At 43.7% G+C, this 22,520-nt stretch overlaps 1 protein-coding gene across 5 annotated transcripts in view; it reads left to right on the top strand.

Annotated features, from left to right (window-relative positions):
• The window catches only part of VPS53 (VPS53 subunit of GARP complex), a 200,504-nt gene that overhangs the window by 109,003 nt on the left and 68,981 nt on the right, over positions 1 to 22,520 (top strand). For all 5 annotated transcript variants that reach the window (XM_031003546.3, XM_055367078.2, XM_004058206.5 and 2 more), the window contains 2 exons: positions 4,089 to 4,190; positions 16,393 to 16,487. In XM_031003546.3, the coding sequence (XP_030859406.1) occupies positions 4,089 to 4,190; positions 16,393 to 16,487 (197 nt within the window). The remainder of the gene's footprint in view (positions 1 to 4,088; positions 4,191 to 16,392; positions 16,488 to 22,520) is intronic.

The raw sequence follows: 22,520 nt of genomic DNA, 5'->3' as shown, positions 1-22,520 counted from the left end.
GGTTTTCACTGTGTGAACTCACTGTGTGAATACTGTGAATATCTGTGCAGGTTTTCACTGTGTGAACTCACTGTGTGAATACTGCTGTGAATATCTGTACAGGTTTGCACTGTGTGAACTCACTATGTGAATACTGCTGTGAATATCTGTGCAGGTTTTCGTGTCAGCGTGTTTCCTATTCTTGTGAGAATATACCTGAGTGGAATTGCTGGGTCACATGGTAACCCTAGGCTTAACTTTTTGAGGAACTGCAAACTGTTTTTGAAGCAGCCACACGGTTTTGCATTTCTACCCACAATGTAGGAGGGTCCAGTTTCCCCATATCCTTGCTGACGCTTGTCTCCTTTGTTCCCCTAATTATAGCCATTCTCATGGGTGTAGAGTAGTATCTCATTGTGGTTTTCATTTGCTTTTTCCCATTGACTAGTGACATTGCACAGCTTCTTTAAAGAAATGTCTATTCAGCCGGGTGTGGTGGCTCACACCTGTAATGCCAGCACTGTGGGAGGCCGAGGTGGGAGCATCACCTCAGGTCAGGAGTTCAAGACCAGCCTGGCCAACATGGTGAAACCCCGTCTCTACTAAAAATACAAAAATTAGCCAGGCGTGGTGGCGGGTGCCTATAATCCCAGCTACTTGGGAGGCTGAGGCAGGAGAATCGCTTGAACCCAGGAGGTGGAGGTTGCAGTGAGCTGAGATTGCGCCACTCATGTCTCAAAAAAAAAAGGAAATGTCTATTCACATTTTTTGCCCATTTTTTAGTTGGATTGTTTTTATTGTTGAGTTGTAAGAGTTCTTTACACATTCTAGATATATTCCATAACTTTTTTTTTTTTTTCTTGAGACAGAGTCTCACTGTGTTGCCCAGGCTGGAGTTCAGTGGTGAGATCTCGGCTCACTGCAACCTCTGCCTCCTGGGTTCAAGCGATTCTCGGACCTCGGTCTCCTGGGTAGCTGGGACCACAGGAGCACAGCACCATGCCAGGCTAATTTTTGTATTTTTTGTATTTTTTTTTTTTAGTAGAGGCGGGGTTTTGCCATGTTGGCCAGGCTGTTCTTGAACTCCTGGCCTCAAGTGATCCACCTGCCTCAACCTCTCATAGTGCTGGGATTATAGGCGTGAGCCATCATGCCCAGCCTTTATAACTTCTTTAGATATTCTATCATATATCAGACATATGATTTGCAAATGTTTTCTCCCATCTGTGGGTTTTCACTCTCTTGATAGTCATTTCACAGGATTTCAGTTTTAGTGAAGGTTTTTGTTCTTGCTTGTGTTTAGTGTCATATCCAAGAAACTGTTACGTAATCCAAGGCTACAAAGACTTACCTAGGTTTCCTCCTAAGAGTTTTATAGTTTCAGCTGCTACATTTATATCTTTGATCCATTTTGAGTTAATTTCCATATTAACTCACACACACATATGAAAATATGCTTCATATGTCACAGCTTAAGTTGTTTCTCAACTACTACAGAAAGATTTTATTCTATAGATACTCAGTGATTCCCCTAATTATTCTTTTCTCGTAGGACCCTTAATTTTTTCTCACTTTTATAAATAAGGCTATATGGATATTTTTGTCTACTAATTTGTGTGTGTGTGTGTGTGTGTGTGTGTGTGTGTGTGACGGAGTCTCACTCTGTCGCCCAGGCTGGAGTGCAGTGGCGCGATCTCGGCTCACTGCAAGCTCTGCCTCCTGGGTTTACGCCATTCTCCTGCCTCAGCCTCTGCATAGCTGGGACTACAGGCGCCCGCCATCACGCCTGGCTAATTTTTTTTTTTTATATTTTTAGTAGAGACAGGGTTTCACCGTGTTAGCCAGAATGGTCTCGATCTCCTGACCTCGTGATCTGCCCACCTTGGCCTCCCAAAGTGCTGGGATTACAGGTGTGAGCCACCGCGCCAGGCCTCTTTCTTTCTTTTTAACTTGGTGTGCCACTGGCATGAATCATCCCAGTGTTTGTCTTCACGCCAGACTGCTATGGAGAAATGGATATGTTTTTTGTTATTATTATTATTATTATTATTTTTTGAGATAGAGTCTTACTCTGTCCCCCAGGCTGGAGTACAATCCCCATTCACTGCAACCTCCGCTTCCCAGGTTCAAGTGACTCTCCTGCCTCAGCCTCCCGAGTGGCTAGGATTACAGGCATGTGACACCACACCCAGCTAATTTTTTGTATTTTTAGTAGAGACAGGGTTTCACTGTGTTAGCCAGGATGGTCTCGATCTCCTGACCTCGTGATCTGCCTGCCTCAGTCTCCCAAAGTGCTGGGATTACAGGCGTGAGCCACCGCACCCGGCCTTGTCTACTAATTTTATATGCATTTGAGATTGTTTTTTTCCTCTCTTCTCTTGTCTCTTCTCTCCTCTTCGCTGTCTCTTACCCAAAGCAGTGAGATGATTTTCTTACGACACTAGTGGAATTATCGGCTCAAGTTGTGAGCACTTTCAATTTCAGCCTCTGCTTTAAACTTCTTTCTGTTCCTCTTCCTTTCTGTTCTTCCAAATGCAGTTAAGATTTAAAAGTAGTCCCTGCTTGTTTCAGTGCATCTCACAGTGTTAATGTGCCATGCCTAATGTGAAGGGGTAACTCTGCCAAATAGAAAAAGCAAAGCAATCTGAATTCTTTTTTTTTAATTACACATTTCTACTTCTAAGTATATGCCCAAGGGAATTAAAAACATATGTTCGTATGTCCCACACAAATGTTCATAGCAACACTATTCACAGTAGCCAAAAAGTAGAGACATCAGTAGACAAGGAATAACCAAAACGTGGTCTGTCCGTACAGTGGAGTATCATTCACATAAAAGGAATGACACAAAGGAATGAAGCCTTTGTGTAAGTTTTGGTTTTATTTTTGTTTGTAATAGCTCCAGATGGTGTCCTGGCACTTGGCAAAGTTATTCACGCTATAGTCCATCTGCTGTCCCTTTTGGCTTAGAGATTAATTCAGATTGACCCACTGGTATTGGCTAAAATATCAGGTACATTTAGAAACTCCCTCTCCATTAACTTCTTGTCTCCAGAGAGCCATGCCTTGCCCCCTTCCCTCATCCCCAGCACCAAGCAGTCCCTCTTTTCTGTTTGTCCAGTTGGCCTCCTTTCTGCTAAAGTCTTCAGCTCCCAGGCATAAACAACATCTCTAGGTGAAAATTGTAAAGGAATTCCAGAGAGCTGCCTTGATTCTGTAGTTGTACTGGAATTAACGTCATCAGTGACCCTTGTGTGTATCATGTGCTGCTTCTAGGGTTTCACATTTGATCCTCCAGATAGTCCTGTGACTACATCCTCATTCAGCAGATGAAGTTACTGAGGCTCAGAGAAGCTGGGTGATAGGGCCAGTGCCGCACGGTTGGAGCTACAGCTACCATGCCTCCTGCCTGCAGCCTTCCCACTGGCCCATGTTTCCACTCCGTGATGTATTTTGAAATAGTGGTCATATTTGGAAGCTGAGAAGTCGATTTTCTCAAGGAGATTTCTGTTGTGGTTGTTGTAATGGGGCTTACATGGGAAGAGACATCTGTTCATCTAGAACACATGAGATTAGTTTTGTAGTTTGTTCTTGCGTTGAAATCCATCTGGCACTTTGATTCATTTCTATTTACTGAGGACCTGCTACATGCCAGGCACTGAGATAGGATGGGGAACAAGACAGACACAATCTCTGCCATCATGGAGGCCAGAAGGGAAAAGACAAATAATGGGCAATTGCTATATTTTAATAAATGCCTGGGTAGGAGACATGTAGCTTGGTTTGGGAACATGTGTCAGGGACATCTGACCCAAACCTGACAGATGGGAAAGGCTTCCCCGCAGAACGGAGTTCCGGTTTGAGGACTGAGGATGCGTGAGCGTTTTAGCCAGATTCGAGTTGGGGCGGGGTGGTCAGGGAGGTTGCAGGAAGATGGAAAAGCATTGTGAAGGCCCGGAGGTAAGAATGTGGTCTGGGTTGCCTCAGTTCTTCTTTATCAGATAGCGTGCATGACTTCGCTGTTGGAGACACCTAGAAAAAGCAGATCAATGGGGAAAGCTATTGAATATGCTCAGAAAACACCTCTCTTTCTCATATCTACCTAACAGAAAAAGCTTGAGTCTCCACCCCCATCTACCAATCCCTTCCTGGAAGATGAGCCAACACCAGAGATGGAGGAACTGGCAACGGAGAAAGGAGATTTAGATCAAGTAAGTCTGGTTTGCGTCACCACGGGTAACCTACCCAATGTGCGTTTCTGAAAATGGGTCCGCTTGCTCCAGATACGATCCTTTGGCTCTTGGCCACATTCAGAGATGACAGCTGTTGTGGTCTTTACAGAAGGCCTTTATCTGAAAGTGCATGTAGAAAACTCTGTGAAAGGGCAGACTTCCCTGCCCACATCTCTGCTCCTGAAGAGCCCCGCCTCCAGGACACACACAAGCTTCATTAGCCACTGTGGTGGGGCCAGGAGAGTTCTGCTCTGCCTCATTCAGCATCTCCTGAACTTGTCAGCTGAGTTTTCGGTTTGACTGTCATCTGGTACAGTGATGATGAGAGAGGCTGAACAATCCCCAGGAAGCCAGCAGCACCCTTGGCTAGGAGAGGCCTCCATGCAGTGTAAGCTGATCACTTTAGGTCTGGAAGCCATTGGGGAGGCCTGGAAATATCAAGGTGGCCAGTGGCATATTTGAAGAGTTACTTTTCAGAGCACACTAACACTTTAATTTCCTTTGGATTTTTCTGTCCAAGTCTAAATTTCCTCTCCCTTCATCCTACAGAATGGTGTTTTTGGTTAACTGCCATGTTATGACAAGGGAGGTTAGAGCAATAAATCAGAACGTTTCCCTTCTAGATTAGTGATCCCTGTTTTTAATTGTCTACACTTGGCTGCTGGAGGATTATTTTATGGTGTTGTTTTGCTCCAGACACCACCAAAAGGGAGGCTGGCTGGGAGGACCAGCTCTGGGAAACCTGTAACCATGTACTTTGCAGCTAGCCCTGCATTCATTCATTCCCAGCACCATGAGGGCAGGAGCCAAGAGAGCAGAGCTTCCAGGAGCAGTTCTGAAATGATGCAATCAAATGTGTCTGGTCCCTTGATTAAATGATTGTAATAGAATGGATACTCACACTTTTATAGTCCTTTGCACTTTTAAATTCTTTTACATGCTTTATGTTATCGTCACAATTCCTGCCTCTTGCTTTATAGGTGATGAAACTGCAGCTCAGAGAGGTTAAGTGGTTGGCCCAGGGTTGCACAGCTTGGAAGTGGAGGAGCTTAAACTGGAAGTCAGGTCTCAATGTCAGAAACTAGAATTCCTTTCCCAGTGCTATTTTGTTGATGGACTCATGTCTCATTGAAGAGTAGAGGACATAGAAATGAATCTCAGGAATAGAAGTAAATGAACAAAACTGATGGGACATCTTGAGGAGGCTCCATCCCGGAGATGTATTTATAGGATTAGATGCAGTTGATTTAAAGCCGTCATAGTATTGACTGGCATGGAAGAAAACAAACAGTTTCTTGTAACTAATTAAATGCAGTTCTCAATTGCATTTTGGGAGCAGGGACTAGGGTGGAAAGAAGGCTCTGGGTGTAGAGCCCGTGCTTCTGGCGTGTCCTCCACCCACACAGGGCCACCTCTGCCCTGTGAGCATGCTTTGCGCGGGAGAGCCATTTGCAGAGCCCTGATATCTCACGAATGCTAGTGGCTGCCATGGTCATGTCCGAAATTGTGCAGTTAAACACTCAGATGCTTGCAGTGTAGCCAGGAAAAGTTATTATTTTCGCTAGTCATCTCTGGTTGTTATTAAATTGGATTAAGATAGAGAGGCCCCATTACCTACAAAATCAGTTTTGCCAGGTAAAATGTAATTTTCCTTTTTCTTGGAACTTTTTCCTCCTATGAAAGCTTGAAGTTACTGTTGTAAGGACCAAGACCTGCTCATTCTAAGAACACAGAACACTGACATCTGACCAGTACATGGGGTAAAGCAGAGTCAGGTGCTGGCAAAATGCCGGACTCTTGTCGGCCATTAACCGACTGACCATGTGACCTTCGGTAGGTTATTCTCTCTTTAGACTCCCCTAGCTTGTCTTTAGTGAGAGCTAATGGTTTTCAAACTGCATTCCTTGGTGCCCCATCAGATGTCGCTGTGGAAGTTAGGAGGAGGCCAGAGACCTAGAACTCTGCGATCAGAGCAGTGTTATTGCAAGTCATTTTGTATTGTGGGCTTTCAGATGAAATTTTTTTTTGAACCAGAGGTTTTATGTCATTTAAAAAAAAAATGGCCGGGCCTGGTGGCTCACGCCTGTAATCCTAGCACTTTGGGAGGCTGAGGCAGGCCGATCACCTGAGGTCAGGAGTTCAAGACCAGCCTGACCAACATGGTGAAACCATGTTGAAACCATACTAAACAACATGGTGAAACCATACTAAAAATACAAAATTAGCCGGGCGTGGTGGTGCATGCCTGTAATCCCAGCTACTCAGGAGGCTGAGGCAGGAGAATCATGTGAACTTGGGAGGCGGAGGTTACAGTGAGCCGAGATCACGCCACTGCACTATAGCCTGGGTGACAGAGTGAGACTCTGTCTCGAAAGAAACAACTAAACCCCCTGATCTAGCTGATCCACCCACCATTTCATGGGCTATTACTCATTAGTAATAACACTTACATGCCAGTGACTAATGCCTCTACCCACGCCATCCCTTACCTCCTGCTGCCTCACCAGCCCTGGCCTTGCTGGTGGCTGATTAGGTGGGCGCCCCAGGGTCTCCCTCTTCCCAGAGTGGGGTGCACAACAAGAGCAGACCTCTTGGGGTGGGGGAGGGACCCCACCAGGTGTTAGTGGTGAAATCAGCCAGAGGTGGTTGGAGGGAAGGTCTCTGCCCGCTCTGTGGGTGACCTAACCCATTTCATGGCTGCAGTCAGTAGCCATGTGGCTCTCAAGGTAAGGGTCACACCCTGCTCACTACTGCAGTTTACGCCTGGCTGCTGAGAAGAGAGAGGAAACCTGAAAAAAGGTATGTCGTTTACAAGAGGGCCTGAGCAATCAGTTGCCAAGATATTCCCAATGATAAAAATTGACATCTGAAAGGAGCCTGAGGGACACTGAAAGCATAACAGAAAGGAGCAGAAATAAGGAATGTCCCTTCTGGTGATCCGAGCAGTTCGATTTAATCTGTTTACATTGGGTAGTAATGAAAGGAAGTGGGACCAGCTGCAGACCTCCTCACTGTGACAACAGTAACCTTTTATTATTCCACCAAACTCCAGGAGGAAATAGCTTAAACATCTGCAGCTTTTGGACAGAATTCACACACTCAGAACCCAGCCCAAACATTACTGCTAAATGACTTAGTGTAGTGTTTAAGCTGAGAATCAACGCTTTGGGCAGTTGCTTGGTGCAAAGGGAAATGCCAGTTAGCCAAAATTCCAGCACCTACTATCTAAACTGAGCACATTCATAACGTAGCCATAGGCAGGAGGCAGCCCTGCAGGAAAAAAGTAAGAAAAAAGGAAACTTCAGGCAGCCTCTCCCATTATTCCTCTCTTGCTTCAGCTCACTAGAAGTGCTGCAAGAGGACCCGGGTGCTGTGGTGGCGGGGTCAAGGGTCCCTCCTCACTGCAGAAGAGTGCTGTTGGTGGGGAGGGCAGGGCAGGGCAGCGTCATCTGCAGATAGAGGTGGAACCCTGGCACTGCCTGGTCGTGCAGCTTTCTGAGTGTCCTGTGGGGCCTCATCAAGGGCAGGACCTGTGGGACCTCATCAAGGGCAGGGCCTGTGGCAGACTGAACAAGATGAGTTCGTTGGAATTATGTAGCCATTTTCTTTACTCACTTGGAATCTGTATTTTATACTTAACGGATGAGCTCTTCACACTTATTCCAACATAGTTTCTTTCAAATCATATATCACTTTTGTGCATACATAAAAAGGAAACTATAAGCAAAATAAATAAAGATATTTCTAAAACTTCTTCACATGCAGGCCCACATCTTCTGAACCACTTTTAAAAAAACTTTATATTTTGAAATAATTATGGGCTCATAAATTATAAACCTAGTACAGCGAGGTATATTGTACCGATCTCCCAGCTTCCTCCAGGGGACAGCTAACATAGTAGAGTCCATCATCAAACCAGGAAATTGATCCAGACCCCTTCCCATCTCCCAGCTTCCTCCAGGGGGACACTAGAGTGCATCATCAGACGAGGAAATTGATCCAGACCCCTTCCCATCTCCCAGCTTCCTCCAGGGGGACTCTAGAGTGCATCATCAAATCAGGAAATTGATCCAGACCCCTTCCCATCTCCCAGCTTCCTCCAGGGGGGGCACTAGAGTGCATCATCAAACCAGGAAATTGATCCACACCCCTGTTTCGCTGAGGCAGGAGTGCCTTTGCCTCCCACACAGTGTTGCCCTCCAGCCCATGCTGTGTTGACAATGTGCCATTCTTTATTTATTTATTTATTATTATACTTTAAGTTTTAGGGTACATGTGCACATTGTGCAGGTTAGTTACATATGTATACATGTGCCATGCTGGTGCGCTGCACCCACTAACTCGTCATCTAGCATTAGTATATCTCCCAGTGCTATCCCTCCCCCCTCCTCCCACCCCACAACAGTCCCCAGAGTGTGATGTTCCCCTTCCTGTATCCATGTGTTCTCATTGTTCAATTCCCACCTGTGAGTGAGAATATGCGGTGTTTGGTTTTTTGTTCTTGCGATAGTTTACTGAGAATGATGATTTCCAATTTCATCCATGTCCCTACAAAGGACATGAACTCATGCTTTTTTATGGCTGCATAGTATTCCATGGTGTATATGTGCCACATTTTCTTAATCCAGTCTATCATTGTTGGACATTTGGGTTGGTTCCAAGTCTTTGCTATTGTGAATAATGCCGCAATAAACATACGTGTGCATGTGTCTTTATAGCAGCATGATTTATAGTCCTTTGGGTATATACCCAGTAATGGGATGGCTGGGTCAAGTGGTATTTCTAGTTCTAGATCCCTGAGGAATCGCCACACTGACTTCCACAATGGTTGAACTAGTTTACAGTCCCACCAACAGTGTAAAAGTGTTCCTATTTCTCCACATCCTCTCCAGCACCTGTTGTTTCCTGATTTTTTAATGATCGCCATTCTAAATGGTGTGAAATGGTATCTCATTGTGGTTTTGATTTGCATTTCTCTGATGGCCAGTGATGGTGAGCATTTTTTCATGTGTTTTTTGGCTGCATAAATGTCTTCTTTTGAGAAGTGTCTGTTCATGTCCTTTGCCCACTTTTTGATGGGGTTGTTTGTTTTTTTCTTGTAAATTTGTTTGAGTTCATTGTAGATTCTGGATATTAGCCCTTTGTCAGATGAGTAGGTTGTGAAAATTTTCTCCCATTTTGTAGTTGCCTGTTCACTCTGATGGTAGTTTCTTTTGCTGTGCAGAAGTTCTTGAGTTTCATTAGATCCCATTTGTCAATTTTGGCTTTAGTTGCCATTGCTTTTGGTGTTTTAGACATGAAGTCCTTGCCCATGCCTATGTCCTGAATGGTAATGCCTAGGTTTTCTTCTAGGGTTTTTATGGTTTTAGGTCTAACGTTTAAGTCTTTAATCCATCTTGAATTGATTTTTGTATAAAGTGTAAGGAAGGGATCCAGTTTCAGCTTTCTACATATGGCTAGCCAGTTTTCCCAGCACCATTTATTAAATAGGGAATCCTTTCCCCATTTCTTGTTTTTCTCAGGTTTGTCAAAGGTCAGATAGTTGTAGATATGCGGCATTATTTCTGAGGGCTCTGTTCTGTTCCATTGATCTATCCAGGAGAACTTCCCCAATCTAGCAAGGCAGGCCAACATTCAGATTCAGGAAATACAGAGAACGCCACAAAGATACTCCTCGAGAAGAGCAACACCAAGACACATAATTGTCAGATTCACCAAGGTTGAAATGAAGGAAAAAATGTCAAGGGCAGCCAGAGAGAAAGGTCGGGTTACCCTCAAAGGGAAGCCCATCAGACTAACAGCAGATCTCTCGGCAGAAACTCTACAAGCCAGAAGAGAGTGGGGGCCAATATTCAACATTCTTGAAGAAAAGAATTTTCAACCCAGAATTTCATATCCAGCCAAACTAAGCTTCATAAGTGAAGGAGAAATAAAATACTTCACAGACAAGCAAATGCTGAGAGATTTTGTCACCACCAGACCTGCCCTAAAAGAGCTCCTGAAGGAAGCGCTAAACATGGAAAGGAACAACCGGTACCAGCCACTGCAAAATCATGCCAAAATGTAAAGACCATCAAGACTAGGAAGAAACTGCATCAACTAATGAGCAAAATAACCAGCTAACATCATAATGACAGGATCAAATTCACACGTAACAGTATTAACTTTAAATGTAAATGGACTAAACGCTCCAATTAAAAGACACAGACTGGCAAATTGGATAAAGAGTCAAGAACCATCAGTATGCTGTATTCAGGAAACCCATCTCACGTGCGGAGACACACATAGGCTCAAAATAAAAGGATGGAGGAAGATCTACCAAGCAAATGGAAAACAAAAAAAGGCAGGGGTTGCAATCCTAGTCTCTCATAAAACAGACTTTAAACCAACAAAGATCAAAAGAGACAAAGAAGGCCATTACTTAATGGTAAAGGGATCAATTCAACAAGAAGAGCTAACTATCCTAAATATATATGCACCCAATACAGGAGCACCCAGATTCATAAAGCAAGTCCTGAGTGACCTACAAAGAGACTTAGACTCCCACACAATAATAATGGGAGACTTTAACACCCCACTGTCAACATTAGACAGATCAACGAGACAGAAAGTCAACAAGGATACCCAGGAATTGAACTCAGCTCTGCACCAAGTGGACCTAATAGACATCTACAGAACTCTCCACCCCAAATCAACAGAATATACATTTTTTTCAGCACCACACCACACCTATTCCAAAATTGACCACATAGTTGGAAGTAAAGCTCTCCTCAGCAAATGTAAAAGAACAGAAATTATAACAAACTATCTCTCAGACCACAGCGCAATCAAACTAGAACTCAGGATTAAAAATCTCACTCAAAACCGCTCAACTACATGGAAACTGAACAACCTGCTCCTGAATGACTACTGGGTACATAATGAAATGAAGGCAGACATAAAGATGTTCTTTGAAACCAACGAGAACAAAGACACAACATACCAGAATCTCTGGGACACATTCAAAGCAGTGTGTAGAGGGAAATTTGTAGCACTAAATGCCCACAAGAGAAAGCAGGAAAGATCCAAAATTGACACCCTAACATCACAATTAAAAGAACTAGAAAAGCAAGAGCAAACCCATTCAAAAGCTAGCAGAAGGCAAGAAATAAGGAAAATCAGAGCAGAACTGAAGGAAATAGAGACACAAAAAACCCTTCAAAAAATTAACAAATCCAGGAGCTGGTTTTTTGAAAGGATCAACAAAATTGATAGACTGCTAGCAAGACTAATAAAGAAAAAAAGAGAGAAGAATCAAATAGATGCAATAAAAAATGATAAAGGGGATATCACCACCGATCCCACAGAAATACAAACTACCGTCAGAGAATACTACAAACACCTCTATGCAAATAAACTAGAAAATCTAGAAGAAATGGATAAATTCCTCGACACATACACTCTCCCAAAACTAAACCAGGAAGAAGTTGAATCTCTGAATAGACCTTATAACAGGAGCTGAAATTGTGGCAATAATCAATAGCTTACCAACGAAAAAGAGTCCAGGACCAGATGGATTCACAGCCGAATTCTACCAGAGGTACAAGGAGGAACTGGTACCATTCCTTCTGAAACTATTGCAATCAATAGAAAAAGAGGGAATCCTCTCTAACTCATTTTATGAGGCCAGCATCATCCTGATACCAAAGCCTGGCAGAGACACAACAAAAAAAGAGAATTTTAGACCAATATCCTTGATGAACATTGATGCAAAAATCCTCAATAAAATACTGGCAAACCGAATCCAGCAGCACATCAAAAAGCTTATCCACCATGATCAAGTGGGCTTCATCCCTGGGATGCAAGGCTGGTTCAATATATGCAAATCAATAAATGTAATCCAGCACATAAACAGAACCAAAGACAAAAACCACATGATTATCTCAAAAGATGCAGAAAAGGCCTTTGACAAAATTCAACAACCCTTCATGCTAAACACTCTCAATAAATTAGGTATTGATGGGACATATCTCAAAATAATAAGAGCTATCTATGACAAACCCACAGCCAATATCATACTGAATGGGCAAAAACTGGAAGCATTACCTTTGAAAACTGGCACAAGACAGGGATGCCCTCTCTCACCACTCCTATTCAACATAGTGTTGGAAGTTCTGGCCAGGGCAATTAGGCAGGAGAAGGAAATAAAGGGTATTCAGTTAGGAAAAGAGGAAGTCAAATCGGCCCTGTTTGCAGACGACATGATTGTATATCTAGAAAACCCCATCGTTTCAGCCCAAAATCTCCTTAAGCTGATAAGCAACTTCAGCAAAGTCTCAGGATACAAAATCAATGTGCAAAAATCACAAGCATTCTTATACACCAACAGCAGACAAACAGAGAGCCAAATCATGAGTGAACTCCCTTCACAATTGCTTCAAAGAGAATAAAATACCTAGGAATCCAACTTACAAGGGATGTGAAGGGCCTCTTCAAGGAGAACTACGAACCACTGCTCAGTGAAATAAAAGAGGATACAAACAAATGGAAGAACATTCCATGCTCATGGGTAGGAAGAATCAATATCGTGAAAATGGCCATACTGCCCAAGGTAATTTACAGATTCAATGCCATCCCCATCAAGCTACCAATGCCTTTCTTCACAGAATTGGAAAAAACTACTTTAAAGTTCATATGGAACCAAAAAAGAGCCCGCACCGCCAAGTCAATCCTGAGCCAAAAGAACAAAGCTGGAGGCATCACACTACCTGACTTCAAACTATACTACAAGGCTACAGTAACCAAAACAGCATGGTACTGGTACCAAAACAGAGATATAGATCAATGGGACAATATGCCATTCTTAAGATGGCTCCATTGCGGTCTCTGGAATTTTCCACCAGGCCACTGTACCCATTTGCCAAGTTTTCTGACGTTATCCTTTACTTTTTTTCTTTTTTAAATAATGTCAAACTAAGAGAAAAGTTACAAGGAGCTCCTAAATATCTTTCTTCTGGATTCAGCAATTGTTAACATTTTGCTATATAACTTTATTATTTCCTCCCCACTCCCCCCCCGACCTTTAGAACAATTTGTAAGTTGTAGACATAATGTCCTTTACCCCTAAATATTTTAGTATATATTTCTTAAGAAAAAGGGCATTCAATTCTATTACCATAGATCAAAATCAGAAAATTTAACATCCATACAGTAATCTATAATATATAGGCTTTTAAAGATTTTCATAATGTAGCCATTTTAAAGTGATAAAATATTGTCAGTAGTTGGGAAAGTACACATAAATTAGTAAGTCAATAAAGCTGAATACAAAATATACATGTTCAAAATAAAAAAAAGCAAAATATACATGTTGATTTTTTTAAATAACATTCTGTATTATGTAAATTCACATGTATAATTACCAGAAGTTATCCTGCAGAGTGTGAATATTTTCTTCAAAAGAAGAAAAAAATTAAATAAAAAGAATAGCTATAATACTTATCATTATTATTTAATTAATAAAAAGATATCTGTTTGTAGTAGCCATGTTTTCCAAATCTGAATCCATGATATCTAGTCCTACAGAGTCAGACAAATTAAATCACATTTTTCTATTCACTTAAGTCATCTTATTGAATCAATAATAAAAGATACTGACTTGGAATAAACAGGACAAGTGGGTGAGGACACCCCTCACAATCCTCATCCTCCATCATAGATCCTTCATCTTAAACTAATGGAAATGCAGAAAAACTCCCAGGACATCTGTGCACTCAAGTGGAATTCTAGATCCGGCAGATTCAAGCTCAATCAGCCAGGCTTGTGTGGTTGTGGGCTCAGTCCAAGGCCTGGCTTTGGCAGTGGCTTCCAGATGATAAGAGTAAAAGCAGTGCAGATTGTATTTATTCTTAGGAAGGACCAAAGTTTCTAGAAACCTTGCCAAAAAATGAAAGACATGGAACTCCTGAAAGGTAAAAAGGGAAGAGGGTTAAGTACAAGATTGAGTAGGTGTGTTTAAAGTTGACATTTAATTTTTGGTGATCATTTTTTACAAATCAGTTTTTACAGATGTTTTTAACCATTGCAACGTGTTATTTAAAAAAAAATTTTTTTAAAGGCCAGAAATAGGTAGTTATCATTTCTGTCATTAGGGCTTATCTCTTCCAGTATTTATTAAAATATATAAGCAGTTCAAGAGGGTAGGTCTTATGTTAAGTATTCTTTTTTTTGTTTGTTTGTTTTTGAAATGGAGTCTCACTCTGTCACCAGGCTGGAGTACAGTGGTGCAGTCTCGGCTCACTGCCATCTCCACCTCCTGGGTTCAAGCAATTTTTCTACCTCAGCCTCTCAAGTAGCTGGGACTACAGGCGCACACCATGACAACCTGCTAATTTTTGTATTTTTTTAGTAGAGACAGGGTTTCACCATATTGGCCATGCTGGTCTTGAACTCCTGACCTCGTGATCCACCCACCTTGGCCTCCCAAAGTGCTGGGATTACAGGCGTGAGCCACCGTGCCCAGCAAGCATTCTTACCACAAGTAATAATAATCATAACAACAGGGGTGGGAGGAAGCTTGGGGAGGTGGTGGATACACTTACTGCCTTGATGGTGGTGAGGGCTTTGTGGGTGTGTACTTATCCTCAAATGCATCAAGATGTATACATTAATTATGTAGGGCTTTTAAAATGTCAATCATACCTCAATAAAGTGGGTTTTTAAAAAATAAGATATGAGTAGTTCAATTTAACAAGTACGTTGTGGGTGCCAATTTACATGCAAATTATGATCTAGTATCAACCCCAGGATGGTGTGTTTGGCTCAGGGTCATTTTGTAGACATTTGGCAATAGACAGAATTCACATTTGTTAGGAATAGAAGTAATACATAGGAAAATCTTTGCTTATTTTTTAGATATTTGGAAAGGAATTAAGTGGCAAATATTGTTTTAAAATACTTGCCTGTCATATGACTTCTTTATCAATGGCTTCCAAGTAACAGCCTGGGAACCAGTGCTCATCTAGTGTTGCAGTGGCCTAAAGCAAAAAATAAAGACAATATAGTCTGCCTGCCTGCCTGCCTGTCTCTCTCTCTATCTATCTATCTGATGTAAGGTTACCAACTGACCTTTCTTAGAAAGTACTGCCTATATGCTGCTATTTTATTCTTATAAAATTTGGGGGTATAAAATACAATTTTCTGGCTGGGCGCCATGCGTCATGCCTATAAGCCCAGCACTTTGGGAGGTAGAGGTGGGTGGGTCACTTGAGGCCAAGAGTTCGAGACTAGCCTGGCCAACATGGCAAAACCCCACCTCTATTTAAAATACAAAAATTAGCTCGGCGTGGTGGCGCATGCCTATAGTCCCAGCTACTTAGGAGGCTGAGACACAAGAATCACTTGAGTCCGGAAGGCGCAGGTTGCAGTGAGCTGAGGTGGCGCCACTGCACTTTAGCCTGGGTGACAGAGGGAGACTCTGTCTCAAAAAGCAAACAAAAAAAAACCCTTTATTTGTTAATTTTTTTAGGAACTTGTGGTAAGAATAGAAAGTAGCAAAATAAAGTTAACAATCCTCTATTGGTTGTCCATTCTTCTTTTTCTTACATTTTCTTACTGATGGAATTCAAAAAATTCTGGGAACCATTGCAGGAAAATAATGGTATAGCAGAAAGAGTTCTAGTTTAAGAAAAGCAGATGTCTACATATGTGTTGGGACAGGTTAGAGAACCTCTGAGTCCTCATTTCTTGAGGTGTAAAATAGTAGTAGTCATACCTACATGAAGGATTATTGTGAGGAGCAGGTGACATATTAGTTGGTATCAAAGTGCTATCAAAAATTGGATTGTGTGAAAGCACTTTTTAAATTCTAAAGCACTGTGCAAATACAAGGTGCTATTATTAGCTGGGATTTAAATTCTGGAAAACACCAGTCAGATAGATGATGACTTGCTTCCAGATTCAAAACATATATGTTATCCAGGTAGCAGTATGTCTTTCACCATCCAGAGCAAGTGAGTGATGCTAACAAAGCTGGTTTTTCTTCACCTGCCAGGGTGAATGGTGAAGCCATCGTATTGGGTTACATTGAGTACTCTCTTATCTGTGACTTAGGAGTGAACTTTGAAATGATGTTTTTAAAAAAATTCTTGAACATTTGCAAAGATCACTCAAGTATGGGGTTTATTTTTCTTTGTTTTTACAGCCAAAGAAGCCTAAAGCCCCAGACAATCCATTTCATGGCATTGTTTCCAAGTGTTTTGAGCCTCATCTCTACGTGTATATCGAATCCCAAGACAAGTGAGTGAGGAACATTCGCTGTTTTCTGCCTGCATTTCTCGCCGCTCTGGTCATGACTGGGTCTTGGAAGCGCACAGCTCCTTCCGGGGCTGAAAGATGGTTGTGGCATGCCTGTGACCCTCCCTAGAAACCCATTAGGGATATTTTTACATCTTTTGAATGTTATCATGAATTGTGTCTATAAATCTCAGAGCCTGAGTTTGCCCCTAATAAGGTCCCCAGTGGATCCCTACATTGGGATCCCTTCCCATGTGGGTGTTGAGCCCTGACATATATCAGCCCACAAAGCTTTACAGTGTCAGGCACTGGGTATTGGAAGAAAGCCTAGTCTCTAATATATATGTTTTCAAGTATAATTTATCCTTTTATTTTGAAATAATTTAGACTTATAAAAAAGTTACAAAAATAGGACAAAAAATTTTCACATGCCCTCCTCAGAGAATGTTAACATCTTACATAACAACCACAGTTACCAAAATCGAGAAGGTAATACTGTCCCATTAATGTCCCTTTTTCTGGTCCAGGACCCAATAATCATGCATTTCGTTGTCAGATCTCTTTGATCTTGGTCTCCTTTAATCTTGAGTAGTTCCTCTTCTTTTTATTCCCTCCCCTCCCCTCCTTTTTTGAGACAGAGTGTCACGCTGTCCCCCAGGCTGGGGTGCAGTGGTGAGATTATGACTTACTGCATCCTCCATCTCCTGGGCTCAAGCAGTCCTCCCACTGCAGCCTCCCAAGTAGCTGGGACCACAGACACACGCCACCCTCTATTTTTAGTAGAGATGCTGTCTCTCTGTATTGCCCAGGCTGGTCTGGAACTCCTGGGCTCAAATGATCCACCCACTTCAGCCTCCCAAAGTGCTGGAATTACAGGCATGAGCCACCTTGCCCAGCCATTCCTCATGTTTTCTTTGTCTTTCACGACCTCAGTGTGTACTGGCCAGGTATTTTGTACAATGTCCTCAGTTTTTGTTTGTTTTTTCTTGATGAAATCAATTTTGGGCAAGAACACCGTAAAAGTGGCATTGTATCCCCAGTGCATTGTGTCAAGAGGCACATCACATTGATTTGTCCCATTATTGGGGACTTTGATTACTTGCTTTAGGTGGTACCTGCCAACTGTCTTCACTGTGAAGTTACAATTTTTCTCCTGGTAATTAATAAGTATCTTATGGGATGATACTTTGTAAATATCCTGCTCTCATCAAACTTTTGCCCACTCATTTCGCATCCCTTGATGATTGATTCCTGACTGAAGTGTTGTTTCTGTGGCATTTGCCAAATGTTGATTGTCTATTTTCATCATTTCTTCTACATTTACTAATTGGAGTTCTACTATATGGAAGAATTTCCCCTCTCCCCTATTTGTTTATATATCAGTATGAACTCATGGATTCTGATTTTATTTTATGGATCATCTATATAATACAGTGTATGCTTTTCACGTGGCCAGGTACAGTGGGTCACACCTGTAATCCCAGCACTTTGGGAGGCCAAGGTAGGAGGAGCTCTTGAGCCCGGGATTCAAGACCAGCCTGGGCAACATGCTGAAACCTCATCTTTCTAAATATTTTTTTTTTTAAATTAGTCAGGTGTGGTGATGCACACCTGTAGTCCCAGCTACTCGAGAGGCTGAGGTGGGAAAATCACTGGAGCCCAGGAGGCAGAGGCTGCAATTAGCCATTACTATGCCATCCAGCTTGGTGACAGAGACTTCCTCTAAAAAAAAAAAAAAAAAGAAAAAGAAAAGCAAACAAAATATACTATATGCTTTTCACAAACTTGTAGCCTCCAAATATTTTTATAAAGCATCTCACTGCGGCCAGGTTTCTTCCCTCCCACCCTGTTTTTAAAAAAATCCCAAAGACTTCCAAACTAACAGCCGAAGACTGTGTTCATGCTCCAGTGTCCGTTGTGTGCGTGAGGGGGCATTAGAAAAGGAGGAAGACTCCTCCTCATCCCTGCGTCCTTGTCCACAGCCAAGCCCTTCCACGTTGGAAGGCAGGTTTTGGAAAGGTCAAGATGATTGTAACAAGATGATGAGACAGACTGGCCTGGGCTCCCCAGAGGAAGCCTCATAGTCTAAAGAACGCACTTGGAAGGGACCAGAAGGTGGCTCCCATGGGGAGAGCAACAGTGGCTGCAGGAAAGTCCTGAGGGAAGTTCTTCAGGAACACATTGAGGTTCTGAGGGAAGTTCTCTGGAAACACATTGGGTTCTGAGGGAGCTTCTTGGGGAACGCATTAGGTACTGAGGGAAGTTATCTGGGAACATATTAGGTCCTGAGGGAGGTTCCCTGGGAACGCATTAGGTACTGAGGGAAGTTGTCTGGGAATGCATTGAGGTTCTGAGGGAGGTTCCCTGGGAATGCATGAGGTCCTGACGGAGGTTCTCTGGGAACGCATTGAGTTTCTGAGGGAAGTTCTCTGGGAACGCATGAGGTCCTGACGGAGGTTCTCTGGGAATGCATTGAGTTTCTGAGGGAAGTTCTCTGGGAACGCACTGAGGTTCTGAAGGAGGTTCTCTGGGAATGCATTGAGGTCCTGAGGAAGTTCTCTGGGAACGCATTAGGTTCTGAGGGAGGTTCTATGGGAACCCATTAGGTTCTGAGGGAGATTCTCTGGGAACGCATTTGGTTCAGAGGGGAGTTCTCTGGGAACGCATTGAGGTCCTGAGTGAGGTTCTCCGGGAACACATTAGGTTCTGAGGGAGGTTCTTTGGGAACGCATTCAGGTTCTGAGGGAGGTTATCTGGAAATGCATTAGGTTCTGATGGAAGTTCCCTGGGAACGCATTAGGTTCTGAGGAAAGTTCTCTGGGAATGTATTGAAGTTCTGAGGGAGGTTCTTTGGGAACACATTAGGTCCTGAGGAAGGTTCTCTGGGAACGCACTGAGGTTCCGAAGGAGGTTCTCTGGGAACGCACTGAGGTTCTGAGGGAGGTTCTCTGGGAACACATTAGGTTCTGAGGGAGGTTCTTTGGGAACGCATTAGGTTCTGAGGGAGATTGTCTGGGAATGCATTGAGGTCCTGAGGGAAGTTCTTTGGGAATGCATTAGGTTGTGAGGGAAGTTCTGTGGGAACGCATTAGGTCCTGAGGGAGGTTCTCTGCTAATGCACTGAGGTTCTGAGGGAGGTTCTCTGGGAACGCTTTAGGTTCTGAGGGAAGTTCTCTAGGAACGCATTAGGTTCTAAGGGAGGTTCTCTGGAAACACATTAGGTCCTGAGGGAGGTTCTCTGGGAACGCATTAGGTCCTGAGGGAAGTTCTCTGGGAACGCATTAGGTCCTGAGGGAAGTTCTCTGGGAACGCATTAGGTTCTGAGGGAAGTTCTCTGAGAATGCATTGAGATTCTGAGGGAGGTTCTCTGGAAACGCATTAGGTTCTAAGAGAAGTTCTCTGGGAACGCATTGAGATCCTGAGGGAGGTTATCTCGGAACGCATTAGGTTCTGAGGGAGGTTCTCTGGGAACGCATTGGGTTCTAAGGGAGGTTCTCTGGGAACACGTTAGGGTCTGAGGGAGTTTCTCTGGGACTGCGTTGAGGTTCTGAGGGAAGTTCTCTGGGAACACATTAGCGTCTGAGGGAGGTTCTCTGGGAACGCATTGAGCTTCTGTGGAGGTTCTCTGGGAACACATTGGGTCCTGAGTGATGTTCTCTGGGAACGCACTAGGTTCTGAGGGAGGTTCTTTGGGAACGCATTAGATGATGAGGGAAGTTCTCTGGGAACGCATTGAGGTCCTGAGGGGGTTCTCTGGGAACGCACTAGGTTGTGAGGGAGGTTCTCTGGGGACACATTGGGTTCTGAGGGAGGTTAACCTCTCTGGGAATGCATTAGGTCCTCAGGGAGGTTCTCTGGGAACACACTGAGGTTTTGAGGGAGGTTCTCTGGGAACACACTGAGGTTTTGAGGGAGGTTCTCTGGGAACGCATTAGGTTCTGAGTGATGTTCTCTGGGACGCATTAGGTTCTGAGGGAGGTTCTCTGGGAACACATTAGGTTCTGAGGGAAGTTCTCCTGGAACTCATTAGTTCCTGAGGGATGTTTTCTGGGAACGCATTAGGTTTGAAGGCAGGTTCTCTGGGATTGCATTGAGGTTCTGAGGGAGGTTCTCTGGGAATGCATTAGATTCTGAGGGAGGTTCTCTGGGAACGCATTAGGTTCTGAAGGAGGTTCTCTGGGAACACATTAGGTTCTGAGGGAGGGTCTCTGGGAACACATTGAGGTCCTCAGGGAGGTTATCTGGGAATGCACTGAGGTTCCAAGGGAGGTTGTCTGCGAATGTACTGAGGTTCTGAGGGAGGTTCTCTGGGAACGCATTGAGGTCCTAAGGGAAGTTCCCTGGGAACGCATTAGGTTCTGAGGGAATTTCTGTTGGAATGCATTAGATTCTGAGGGAGGATCTCTGGGAACGCATTTAAGTTCTGAGGAAAGTTCTCTAGGAACGCATTAGATTCTGAGGGAGGATCTCTGGGAACGCATTTAAGTTCTGAGGAAAGTTCTCTAGGAACGCATTAGGTTCTGAGGAAGGTTCTCCGGGGATGCATTAGGTTCTGAGGGAAGTTCTCTGTGAACGCATTACGTCCTTAGGGAGGTTCTCTGGGAACGCATTAGGTTCTGAGGGAAGTTCTCTGGGAATGCCTTAGGTTCTGAGGGAAGTTCTCTGAGAATGCATTCAAGTTCTGAGGGAGGTTCTCTGGGAACGCAGTAGGTTGTGTGGGAGCTTCTTTGGGAACGCGTTATGTTCTGAGGGAGATTCTCAGGGAATGCATTAGGTTTTGAGGGAAGTTCTCTGGGAATGCATTAGGTTCTGAGGAAGGTCCTCTGTGACCTCAGGGTTCTCAGGGAGGTTCTCTGGGAACGAATTAGGTTCTTAGGGAAGTTCTCTGGGAACCCATTAGGTTCTGAGAGGGGTTCTCTGTGAACACATTGAGGTCCTGAGGGAGGTTCTCTGGAAACGAATTGAGATCCTGAGGGAAGTTCTCTGGGAACGCATCAGGTCCTGAGTGAAGATCTGTGGGAATGCATTAGGTTCTGAGGGAGGTTCTCTGCGAATGCACTAGCTTTTAAGGGAGGTTCTCTGGGAATGCATTAGGTTCTGAGGGAGGATCTCTGGGAACGCATTAGGTCCTGAGGGAGGATCTCTGGGAACACATTGAGGTCCTGAGGGAAGTTCTCTGGGAATGCACTGAGATTGTGAGGGAGGTTCTCTGGAAATGCACTGAGGTTCTGAGGGAGGTTCTCTGGGAACGCGTTAGGTTCTGAGGGAATTTCTCTGGGAACGCACTAAATTCTGAGGGAGGATCTCTGGGAACGCATTAGGTTCTGACGGAAGTTCTCTAGGAATGCACTAGGTTCTGAGGAAGGTTCTTTGGGAATGCATTAGTTTCTGAGGGAAGTTCTCTGGGAATGAATTACGTGCTTAGGAAGGTTCTCTGGTAATGCACTGAGGTTCTGAGGGAGGTTGCCTGGGAACGCAGTGGTTTCTGAGGGAGGTTATCTGGGAACGCACTGAGGTCCTAAGGAAAGTTCTTTGGGAATGCATTAGGTTCTGAGGGAATTTCTCTGTGAATGCATTAGATTCTGAGGGAGGATCTTTGGGAACGCATTATGTTCTGAGGGAAGTTCTCTACGAACACATTCCGTTCTGAGGGAGATTCTCTGGGAACGCACTAGGTTCTGAGGGATGTTCTCTGGGACCGCATTAGGTCCTGAGGGAGGTTTTCTGGTAATGCACTGAGATTCTGTTGGGGGTTCTCTGGGAACGCATTAGGTTCTGAGGGATGTTCTCTGGAACCGCATTAGGTCCTGAGGGAGGTTCTCTGGTAATTGACTGAGGTTCTGAGGGAGGTTCTCTGGTAATGCACTGAGGTTCTGAGGGAGGTTCTCTGGGAACACATTAGGTTCCGAGGGAATTTCTCTGGGAACGCATTAAATTCTGAGGGAGGATCTCTGGGAACGCATTAGGTTCTGAGGGAAGTTCTCTAGGAATACATTAGGTTCTGAGGGAGGTTCTTTGGGAATGCATTAGGTTCTG

Source organism: Gorilla gorilla, chromosome 19 (assembly GCF_029281585.2).
Source record: "Gorilla gorilla gorilla isolate KB3781 chromosome 19, NHGRI_mGorGor1-v2.1_pri, whole genome shotgun sequence".
Classification (NCBI taxonomy): domain Eukaryota; kingdom Metazoa; phylum Chordata; class Mammalia; order Primates; family Hominidae; genus Gorilla; species Gorilla gorilla.
This window is presented reverse-complemented; position numbering and strand designations above follow the sequence as displayed.